The sequence below is a fragment of the Rattus norvegicus genome, chromosome 2, assembly GCF_021556685.1.
Source record: "Rattus norvegicus strain SHRSP/BbbUtx chromosome 2, alternate assembly SHRSP_T2T, whole genome shotgun sequence".
NCBI classification, from domain to species: Eukaryota; Metazoa; Chordata; class Mammalia; order Rodentia; family Muridae; genus Rattus; species Rattus norvegicus.
The window spans coordinates 193,492,501-193,504,717 of record NC_141535.1 but is presented as its reverse complement, the minus strand read 5'-3'; the positions used below and the strand labels follow the sequence as shown (position 1 = coordinate 193,504,717).

The following is a 12,217-nucleotide window of genomic DNA, read 5'->3' as shown; positions in this document are numbered from 1 at the left end:
TAAATCTTTCATCACAGGTCTGACACACAGGTCTTTATCTTATTGTAAACATAATTAATAAAAGGGTTGGATAACACGCCTTAAAATATTTGTCAACAACTCTGGAATATCAAATTAAAACTAGAAATTACTGGCCCAGAGTAAGAAATAGTGTATCACAGTAAAAATAAAGAGGGAGAAAACTGACTCACTAGATGTCTATTAGGACCTTACTCATTATCCCGTTTTAATCCAACAATTCAGTTCAGTAGACAGATCTTTTTTCCCGTTAGGTCACAAAGCTAGCAGCTAACAGTTAAGATTCAGACTCATCTAACTCCAAAACTCAGATTCCTCCACTACAGTACAGTCCACTTCCTTCCCCTCTGTCTCTTCTAAGCCTCTCTCCCTAATACTCTAGTAAATTATTATCTAAGATTATCCAGTTACAATTAATGGACTTCAGATTCTAGCCTATATGAGTTTCCAGTAAAGAAAAGTATTATTGTATTCACAAACATAGTGCCCTTTTACAAACTGGGTGATCACAAAGATGGCCTTATGTTATATGAAAGTTTTCATGCCTTATGGACAAGAAATTTTTCCTTTTGGGTGGATAGGTAAAAAGAGTTTCTGAAATTTCTGATAAATGAAATTAACTCTTAATATAATCACAATAATTTTCCATTCCTACCACAAAAATCAATCAAGTGTTTCTATCAATATCTTTCTGTTTTCTAAGATAGGGCCCTACTACAGCTAGCGATCCTCAGCCTCCCAAATACTGTGATCTCACAAATGTGTCATCACACCCAGTATCTTTTGTGTATCACAAAACACTGCCACATGATAGCAGTTAGGAAGGGGTCAAAGGTAAACAGAAAAACTGACTATGAAGATTCACATAAGAGCAATCCTCTAAATTTAATGACAATGGAGGTAAGAGCTAGGCAAGGATCTTCTGATTCTTCCCTTACTACCAACAACTGAAAGGAAACTATTACTTTTAATGAACAATAACAAAGGAGAGAAAGAAATTAAGCTCAAAGGATACAAGGAGCTATTTAGGTAGACTGAAGCATACTGCTTATAAGATTTAGCAAACATTTTAATATTTTTTTAAATTTATTTAATACTTAATAATAATTCTTTGGTTTCCGGGCAAACATCCCCCTCCCCCCCTCCCCTTCCTTATGGGTGTTCCCCTCCCAACGCTCCCCCCATTAATATTTCTTTATAAGCATCGATCTCAATGTACATGGCAGAAAATGCAAACTGGATCCTGAGGTGTTTGGTTTTTCTTAAAAGTCTAATATTTAGTTCTACTGTTAGAAAATTTCAGGTATGTTACCTCAACTCTGAAAACCATTTTACTTCCAATTGTGGAACAAGGATTTACATACCAAACTTTTCTTTTAACTATAAGCAATGCCAGGTGTCTGAAGTGGTAATATCTGAAATTTTCCTATATTTGAATTTGGATTGAGTAATGTTGGGGTGATGTGCAGGAACATGTCTCAAGTCAGGGGTTGCCAACTTACTCTGTAAAGAACCCAGCACACTTTGTAGAGCATCTGGTCTCTGCCTAACTAGTCTGAACCTGCTACTAAAATGCAAAAATATATAGATAATATATAAATGAACAGTTGTATTCCAATAAAACTTTTTATCCATGGACACAGAATTTACATATCAGAGTTTTCCTGTGCTATGAGGGTTTTCCACAATCTAAAACATGAAAACCAATCCTACCAACTTTTAAAATAGGAGGCAGGAGAAGTGAGTTTTGTTTTACTTTGAAGTCTCTGGCTTCAAGGGAGCCTGTGGGAAAGGATGGAGCTAGTCCTGGCCCTCCTTTCTTCCAGGTGCAGAGATTACAGCCAGTGCTACTACAGCCAGTGCTACTACGGCCAGTGCAACCACAGCCAGTGCTACTACAGCCAGTACTACTACAGTCAGTGCAACTACAGTCAGTGCTACTACAGCCAGTGCAACCACAGCCAGTGCTACTACAGTCAGTGCAACTACAGTCAGTGCTACTACAGCCAGTGCTACTACAGCCAGTGCAACTACAGCCAGTGCAACTACAGCCAGTGCAACCACAGCCAGTGCAACTACAGCCAGTGCAACTACAGCCAGTGCTACTACAGCCAGTGCTACTACAGCCAGTGCAACCACAGCCAGTGCTACTACAGCCAGTGCTACTACAGCCAGTGCTACTACAGCCAGTGCTACTACAGTCAGTGCAACCACAGCCAGTGCAACTACAGCCAGTGCAACCACAGCCAGTGCTACTACAGCCAGTGCTACTACAGCCAGTGCTACTACAGCCAGTGCTACTACAGCCAGTGCAACCACAGCCAGTGCAACTACAGCCAGTGCTACTACAGCCAGTGCTACTACAGCCAGTGCAACTACAGCTAGTGCTACTACAGCCAGTTCGGGGCTATGCTGGGGACTGAACCAGCATTGCTAGGCAGGCAGCCCCTCCTCTCCTTAGTTAGCTATGTAACCCAGGCTGCTGAAAAGCTCTAGTCTCCCTGCCTCCTCATCAGATGTGCTGGTTACCTCTGTCAGCTTGAAATGCTAGAGCCTGGGAAAAAGGAACCTCAATTGAGAAAATGCCTCCATCAGATTGAAAGTCTGAGCAATGTCTTTTTGATTAATGACGTGAGAGGACCCAGGCAATGCCAAATCTGGGCAGGTGATCCTGGGTGGTTTAACAAACAGAATGATCTATAGGAAGCTAGCTAGCAGTGCTCCTTGTGATCTTTGATTCAGTCCCTGCCTTCAGGTTCCTGACTTCCTGTTAGGATGGCCTGAGACCTGTGAAATCAAATCTTTCCTTCCTATGTTGCTTTTGGATGGTGTTTATCACAGTAACAGAAAGCAACCTAGGACATCGGCTGCAGAAGTGATTTGATAAAGGTGCAAGGGCAATTCAATGGAAGGACAATCAGTTTTCAATTAAAGATGTTATAGTGACTATTTACCATAAATAAATAAATAAATAAATAAATAAATAAATAATCTATCTCACTAATCTCACACCTGTATGAAATTAGCTCAAATGGACCACAGATTTAAACAACTGAAATTATAAAGCAAAAAAAAAAGGAAAAAAGAGAAGAAATTAAAAGGGCAGAATGACACCCAAAAATGATTCATTAAGGAAAAGAATCAATAAAACATTGCTGGCTTTGTTGTGTGAAACATCTTACTAAACTGAGAAGAAAAATCAAGCAATAGACTACATGAAATTATTTACAGACCAAATAATTGATAAAGGAATTATACCTGTAATATACAAATAATTCTCAATAAAAAATTATAAAGTATTTTTTAAAAAACAATATGACTAGAAAATTGGCACACACAAAAAAAAAAAAAAACAAAAACAAACAAACAAAAACCACCAAGGTACAAATTTTACTGATGGTGCTCTTAAATGACAAGAAAAATTGGTTATTATTATTAGCCATGAGACCATAAGATAATCACCTCACAGCTACTGAAACTGCTAAAATAAAAATAGTTACGACACCAGATACTAGCAAGAATGTAAAAAAATAAAAATAAAAATAAAAGAATTAAGTCACTAACAGGAAAACAAAAAGTGCACTTAGGAAAACAGTATGGCAACATGGCAAAAATAAACAAACAAACAACCATAAACATATACTTACCACATGACCTAATAAAAACATCTCCCAAAGAGTGAAAATTTGCTTCCAAACAAAACTCTGAACAGGAAACTTTATTTCTAATAGTCCCAAACTAGACACCAAAATTCCTTAAATCCAAGAATCACTTATACCCTTGCTGAAAATACTCTCCAGTAGTGGAAAACATGGACGATCCTGGAGACACCAGGCTGAGGTTAATAAGCTAGCCTCAAAAGACCCTGGTACATAATATTCTCAAATGACAAAATTGCAAAGAAAGAGACAGAATAGTGGTTGGTTTTGGTTAGAAACAGAAGAGAGGTTAGGAAGACAGAGCCTAAAACTATGAAGGAAGTCCACGAGATGTTTCTGGAAACTCCTGTGCCTTGTTTACAATGGTGGTTACACAAATCTACATATGATAAAATAGTACATGCCTGCACACACACACACACACACACACACACACACACACACACACACACACGTACGTACGTCAGTTTCCTGGTGTTGGTATTATACAATAGTTATATAAGATATAACCACTGAAGTAAACTGAAAAAGGAAAAGGGCTTCTCTGAGGTATTTTCTATGAATCTGTAATTATTTCAAAGTTCCTAAAAAATCTTAGGACAAGATTCCTTTGTAAACAACAACCTACTTTATTAAAGGTGTTTACAGGACCAAGCACAGAAATAAATAAATAAACAAATAAATAAATAAAGCAAGCTAGTTTTAACTGCCTACCATGAGCCAAGCACTATTTTAAATGATTTCCATACAATGCCCCCACACTCCCTATAACAACCATATGAATGAAATACCACAGCCTCATTTACAAATAGGAAAACTGCAGTTAAAAGGAGACTAATTTTTTATCCTTATCACACGGTAAGTAGTAGAACCAAAATTTACTTCCAGAGCCATTCCTCCTGAACCTGAAGATAATAAAAATAAAACACAGTGTGAGGTTTTTCACAAGCATTGGTCCAACAATGCAAAAACCTTAAACTAAACAATATTAACAGTTTATTTTATGCAGAAGTTTCAGTGTGGTTCAGAGATCCAGTCCACTACTGTACAGATTTTCTCAAATACACATGACCAAAGGCCCAATTTCCCCCAGAATATATATAGCTTAGGTACACAATCCAATTATCTCTAAAACACGAATGAAAAGTGTTCAGATGGCCTGGTTTTAACCCATTTCTCTTCTTCCTGTACTGGCAAAACGCTATACAATCCAATGTAGTAGCCATGAGCTGTATGTAACATGTTATAAATTACAATAGAATAGAATTTCAGTTTCTCAGTCACACAGCCACATTACAAATCTGTTTAAGTGCCACATATGGCTACCATATTCGACAACACAGATATAGAACATTTGCATCATCTGAGGAAACTCTATTCATCAGCATTAGAGAACTGGTTTTGTTTGATTTTAAAAGAACACGGGGCCTGTATAGTCTTCCCAGGCGCACACTGTGAATTACTACACGTGTCAGCACCACCCTCCCCCATAAAGGAGAACTAAGAGATCTCTGATCATTTCTAGTCAGTTTACTGCCTGCTGCTAAAATGAGAATTGTCAAGGCATTGGGAAAGGGAAGCAAGGGAAAGTAAAGCCAGGTGATAAAGCTTGAACTAGCACTTAGGAGTCTGGGTTCTATGCCATGGGCACTAGTATTCTCTCCTACAGCACAAATTCAAAGGAAATGATTATTCAGACTTCCCTGTAGCTGTGTATGGACACACACCAGGAAGCGTGGGGAAGAAGGGTAAAAATATAAGCTACTCCAATATGCAATTATTTTGGAAACTGGCACACCAGTCAGTTTGCCACAGTTATACTCATAAAGATGGTGTCTGGATGCCATCAATGAAAAATATAGATGCAGTCTGTCCAGTGGAAAAATGAAAGCCTATTATTTGCACCTAAGAACACGCACACACAACGCACACACACACTCACACACAAACTGGTTAGCACTATGACTAAATATATGGGAAGAATCCAAGACACTCAAAATTTTAGATTCAAAGATAAGTTTTTCACTAACATGTTAATAATTGGAATGACCCAGGATTCAAACACATACTAATGTGTTTGTGTATTACTGAGATTAGGAATACTTCAAGTTATAAATATATACAAAGTATAAATACGGCATAACCAGAAGCATACTTCATTTCTTCGATAAAGAATAAAAATACATGCTACAAGTATCTGGCAATAGAGGACACCGATTTTGGCCATTCTAATTCCTCTCAAAAGCACATTTAATTAGTCCTACCTTTTCTATGTAAAATACCTTTAAAGACTGCTGGAATTGCAGAGATTCTCAAACAGTGCTCTGGTATAATGAAATGGAACTAGAATCTGCATCTACATCCTACTGCACGCTTCCTTTCCTTCAGAGATATGGTTGGTCTACGTCCTAGGATTCAAAGGGTGATAAAACCTTCCTCGAACTAATCCTATACCATACTGACGATTAAAAGGGCTAGTATTAAAAAAAAAATTTTTTTTACCACGTCTAGCTGAAAAAGAAACACCGTAAATGATTTTCTTAACCTCGCCGAAGCTAAGGCAACCAGTGAGTTGTGTAACCTCTTTGAGAATTCAAACTCAGAGTCAAACCTGCAAATACGTTGGTGCCGGGAATGAGAAAAACTAAAGATTTCCAAGAAAGAGAATAAGAAGGGACTTTCAGTGACAAGCACTTTACTTCAGAAAGGCAGGTTTTAGTACCCCACCTACTAATCCGATGCCAAGCACCGCGCGGCGCGGAAACCCTGCCGAATTTGAAAATAAATGTTGCAAAGGCTCCGGGGGACTGCAAACAGGGATGGAAACTGACAGCTCGGCCTCAGAGAGAAGCCTCAAGTAGGTCAAACTGTGGCAACCGCCTGCAATCCGGAGTCCACTTCAGTGGGCTCAGGGGAGTAGAGCGGCGCCTTTCAGTCCTAAAGGAGCGGGATATGGGCGCTGAGACCTACAGCCCGAGCCCCAGCGGTTCGCATGCTCTCACCTCTCTTGGGGGCCTTCATCAGAGGCACCCCTCCGCTCCTCTCGCCGTTTTCCTGCTTGTCCTTGTGCTTGAGATCGCCCGGAACGCAGGCGACGGGGTCACCATCGGAGCCGCGGTGGTGATGGTGCTTGTGCCTCTCCTTGTGGCCCTTATGCTTGGGCCCGGCCGCGCTCACCGTCAGGGGCGAGAAGGTGAAGAGGGCCGAGGTGCCTGGGGCCGGGAGCGGGGCAGCGACAGCGGGCCCGGCCGGTGCCAGCGACGGAGGCGGCGGCGGCGGCAGGAGCAGAGGTTCAACAGGGCCCGGGACGGTTGGGGCGGCATTCGTTGGAGGCAGCGGCCCGGGATGTTGGCGGCTACGACGCCGCCGATGAGGGGGAGCGAGAGGGGGGTCCTGGCTCGGCCGCCCCCGCTTCTCCTGAGAACCCCCGCTGCTCACCCGGCGCTGCCGCTTCACTCCCCGCGGCGAAACCCCAACATGGGGTTTCTCCTTCCCCTCTTTGTCCGGCTCCTCCTGCGCCGCCACCGCCCGTACTACGCGAACCGCTCCGACCTGCGCAGCCATTTCACCCACAAACACACATTTAAATGGCCCGACCGCCCCCCCGTCCGCGGTTCGCGCAAGCGCCGCCCGCGCATGGCCCGCTGGGCATTGGAGTCTCTCCCCCGCCCTCCACTGATCGGTCGTTCTCGTAGACCTGAACATGCCGGAAACGGCAGTTCCGGCACCTCTCCGCAGACCTCGCCAACCGAGCTTCTATTGTAAGGCACCCTGGGCGCGCAAAGCCTTGCGGGAGTTGTAGTTCCAGCGCCCTCTGGGTTTCCCCGCCCCCCCTCCCCCGCTCCCCCACCCCGCTCTCTGAGTGGAGGAGCGGAGGGGAGCGTGCGCCAAGGCACGCTTCGGGGTGCGACGCAACTGCCGCCCGCCGGCGAGTTGCCGCCAACCGCCCTAACGGCCCAAACAATGTTAATAGCTTTCAGAGTCTGGTGGTGTGTTCAGACGCTCCACTTCCAGTGTTCCTCCTTCATCTTACCCGGAGGTGGTTTCCATAGTGACTTTTCAATTTCGTATTTCTCCCATAGCCTTTGTGAGGTAAAAGAATCTTCAGCCTTTACTCTTGACAAACGAGGAGAAAAAGGATTTCGGAATATGTAAAACGACGATTCCGCTGTACAGTATTGTAAAGCTGCTATTCAGGGGGAGGGGGGAGGCATTTTTCTATAGCTTTTCGGAGTTAACAACTACAGGCTCAAGGCAGGTGCAAATATTGCCTTAGGAGTTCCCTGAGCAGCTCCGCCTTTCCAGAGTCACTTTCCAATGCTTGGAACCGTAGAATTCAGCATTTTTGTTGAACATATAGCTATTGTTAACAAAAATTTTAACTTTTTCAAGCCATAAATATAAATATGCAAATGTGAAAAGCGCTGCCAACCCGACACTGTTCGCCAGGAGATGGTGTCTATTCAGAAATCCATTTTGAGTTTCATTACTTAAGCTTTTTACCTAGAATTGCATTTAAGTCCTTGAGAAAAATATTTGGAAATAACTGGCTACAATGATGTACTAGGCATATAAAAGCCGCTATGGTTTAACACCACTAGTTCCCAGAGAAGTAACTTAGGCTGAGTGAACTTCTGCAATAAAAGTTATCGTTTAAAATAGAGAAGTTTTTAAACACCTACTGGGGATACGTTGTACTACAATAAACAAGTAGCAATACTGGTCAATATGCCCTAGCATTGGGTCTCCTAATAAAAAGTATTAAAGCACAAATAACACTGTTGCTAGGTTATATTTTTATAAGTAAAAATATTAAACTGATAGGGAAAGTAAAGTGAACCCTTTAAAATAATAAAGATCCATTAACTTATTTACTGTGCAAAGCTAGATTTAAAATATAATTTAGGAGAATCCATATTCATACAAAAATACATTTTCAAATCATCAGTACCTTTAATGGTTGTGAATATAAATTGCACATGTTTATATATAGGGCCTTTTCTATGAAGAAAACTATCAAAAAAGAATTAAAATAATTTTAAGGTGCCAACAAAAAGTAACTGCTGTTGATTCTTATCTAGAATTGGTAAGTTGAATAACTGGTTAAGCATCTACACAGTTGAACATCCCATTATAACAATACAAAAGTGATCACTGCCATTCTTTGTAAATCGTCTTAAAATCATCTTTCCTCCTTTTACACAACATTTGGGAAGATAGAGGAAATGCACTCCATTTACACAAAAATAACATCCAGGAGCAGTCATTTCCACAAGCAGTACTGCAAGCTGCAAGCACAGAGTAGGGTTGTTTTGTTTTTTAAATAAAACCTTCAGTCAGTCATGGTGGAGCACACCTGACTACCTGCGATCTGCAACTTGAAGTAGGAGGATCATTAGTTTGAGGTCAGCCTGGGGCTGCATAGCAAGACCTATTTTTTTAAGTTATTTTTAATATTAAGGCAATGCATAAATTTAGTTGAAGGGATGCGGGGATGACTCGGATGGTTAATTAAGTGCATTTCACTACTTTTGCAGAGGACCCTGGTTCAGTTCACATAGCAACTCACAACCTGTAATTCCAATTCAAGGGATTTGACTCCCTCTTCTGGCCTCGATGAGCTCTACACATAGGTGGTGTATATCCGTACATACAGGCAAAAACATTTGTATACGTAAAAATATTTTAAAGAGAATGTTAGTTAAGATTAAATTCTTACAAGCCTATTGAAATTAATGTTTATGCTGGGTTTGTGTGCTGGTTATCCCAGCCCTCCAAAGGCTCTGGCAGGAGGAAACATCATCCCAAAACAAAAATTAATATTTGTAGAAAATTTAGAGAGAGAAAGTAAAATATAACTTCCAAAAATGAAAAACAAATACACTTTGAAACATAAACTGAAGTACAAACTTTATTGGCAGTTCCCAATAAAAGAGAAGGAATATGAAAATACATGATTGCTGGAAGTTTCCACACACTGCTTCCCTCTTCATTGACAATATGTCGTCATTACAGATGTCGTCATTACAGATATTATTCTAGCAGTATTCCAGTAGCTTTATTTGCAGGCACAATTTTAGCAAATATTCTTATAAATCCGGAGGTTGTTAAATATTCCAAGTTGATGGTGGGTTCCTTGGTCCTTTGGGTTTTGAAAAACGAGTTCCAAAACCTGGGGACAAAAATAAAACTGAATGAAAACAGATACTTTTACACAGAAATGAATACTTGAATTTTAGAGCATAGCATTAAAAAAGTTAAGTACCATCTTTAATCAGTTTAGTAATAGACTATTAAGGTATTGTCATAATTAAAGATTAAATGAAAATAAAACATTGTTCTTGTTGTACTGGGGATCAAACTATGGCTAGACAAGTAGTCTGTATGAAGAACCCTGATTATAGTAGCCTGTAAAAATTGAGTATATAGCACCGTTTATCTGTTTCATTCACCCACTGATCACAAAACAAATTTAACTTTTATAAAATTAAGCAATAATATTTCTGTGGTATTATTAAATCTAGTTCTGTAACTATGTAGCACAGAAATTCCTGCATTTACTAAATCATTGTTTTCAAAACTTAGAAACCACAAAATAATCCTGAAAAGAAATGGTTCTAGATGAGTTATAATTACTTTTCTTCCTGAAATGCACCTCCCTTGCCTCCACAAAGAAGAATAAGGAAATCTTTCATATCATATGAAATAAAAGCTATTAGGTCTCAATCGTGGTAGATTCTCAAAGCATCTTACACGTAGCAACTTTGGTGCCTTAAATTTAAAAACGAAGGGTTTGAAAGAGGGAGAACAGAAAACGAAAAACTCAAAGATCTTTCTAATCCTTGAATTTCATCCCCTTCCATAGTAACTGCTGATGTTTACGACTAAATTTAAATCTAAAAACAAAACTGTAGTAGGCCAGGAATGGTGGCAACCACTTATAATCCAAGCACACAAGCTCGAGGCCAGCCAAACAAGCACTGCAAGATTCTCATATATACATACATACACATATACTCACACACATACAAGCACACACATAAACATACAAACACAGACACACACATACAAACACACACATACATACCTATATGCCAGAACTGGAAGAAACCTCTGATATTTATTAACTAGTAATTTTTTTTCTTTTACTTAAGCAGTCTTTAATGAAAACTGTGCATGACATTTCTACTCCTGCATCTTCTCGATAGTTTCTTCCTTGTATTTGCCCTTCTCCTTTCCTACTTGCCGGGACTTGGCTTTCCTCACCAGGATCTTCTTGCGGTCCTTGTCCAGCTTTAGCCTGGTGATAACCACCTTGCTGGGGTGGATGCCCACATGGACAGTTGTGCCTTAACTAGTAATTTTAAAAGTTGGTAAGGTATACAGAGCCTAGTTCATATAAATTTTACTCCTTTGGTAATAAGGAGAAGAAAAATATTCAGATGAAGTAGTTCCACATTGACATCATCTCCTCAGTGCAGTTACCTTAACTATAGCCAATACGCTGTGCAGAGAGGTGAGGACCTGTTATAGCCTCACTTAGAACAACTACAGTTTCAGATACCCATATCTGATCTGATTCACCAGCTAATTCCTAGTACCTTAGAACAGTTGTGCACTACTGTTTTCTGCATACGAGTCAATTCAAGAGAAAGAAACCTGGACCCCTTGGGGTAGGGGGTTTAAGTAACATATTCTTACAATTTTTAAGAAATGTTTGAGTGCGTTCAAGTATGCAAACTTTTGAAATCTAGGCATGTTTGAGAAGAAGCAACATGGATGTAGGTTTATTTCAGGGCCACACAAAGTAAAGTCAGATGATCCGTACATCGCTCAAGTGATTTAGAGAAAAGACGGACGCAGAAAACTTTTGTAGCCAAGGCAAAGTTGCGTGTTTTTTCATAGTTTACACAATGCTCCATCTGAATGTTTTAAACTAATTTCATATAAATTTTAACTTTTGAAGGAGGGTTTTCTCTGGGTAGCCCTTGCTGTCCTGGAATTCACTCTATAGTCCAGGCTGGCCTCAAACTCTGAGATCTGCCTGCCTCTGCCTCCCAAGTGCTGGGATTAAAGGCACGTGCCACCAACATCCAACCAAATCTTAATGTTTCAATTGTAACCATTGAATCATGGGGTGAATGACATGCAAGCCAAGTTTTATAGATAATAGAGCATTTATAGTAAATATTTTCTCAAAATGAGAAAAAGACCATAATAACAGGCTGTTCTCTCAGGTTCTTGCTTCTTCCTTTGCAGTCTTACATTTTCTAATCTCTCCTACAATTTTAAATTTTTAAATTTCATTTCAATAAAAATTAAATGTATTTAAAATTTATATAAAATAATTCCTTCTATGTGTGTTGATGTTTTGCCTTCAGTCTGTCTGTGCTCTCAGTCCCTGCCCAGGCAAGCGGGGGCATCAGCTCTTCTGAAACTGGAGTTACAGATGCAGTGAGCCACTATGCTGTGAGTGCTTAGAATTGAACCTGGGTCCTCTGGAAGAATAACCAGTGCTCTTAATCACTGAGCCATCTCTT

The 12,217-nt window shown here is 40.2% G+C and overlaps 2 protein-coding genes across 9 annotated transcripts in view; both read right to left on the bottom strand.

Moving 5' to 3' along the window:
• Positions 1-7,717, bottom strand: part of Rsbn1 (round spermatid basic protein 1) — a 53,953-nt gene extending 46,236 nt beyond the window's left edge. For 2 of the 4 annotated variants that reach the window (NM_001191710.1, NM_001439507.1), the window contains 1 exon segment: positions 6,680-7,717. In NM_001191710.1, the coding sequence (NP_001178639.1) occupies positions 6,680-7,382 (703 nt within the window). In that variant the 5' untranslated portion in view covers positions 7,383-7,717. 4 annotated transcript variants of the gene reach the window in all.
• Positions 7,718-9,564: 1,847 nt separating this feature from the next.
• Ptpn22 (protein tyrosine phosphatase, non-receptor type 22) overlaps positions 9,565-12,217 on the bottom strand; it is a 47,862-nt gene continuing 45,209 nt past the window's right edge. For 4 of the 5 annotated variants that reach the window (XR_015661428.1, XR_015661429.1, XM_087620041.1 and 1 more), the window contains one exon: positions 9,571-9,849. Coding sequence is in view for 2 of the 5 variants with exons in the window: in XM_087620041.1 (XP_087476167.1) it covers positions 9,785-9,849 (65 nt within the window). In the remaining 3 variants the exon portion in view is untranslated. 5 annotated transcript variants of the gene reach the window in all.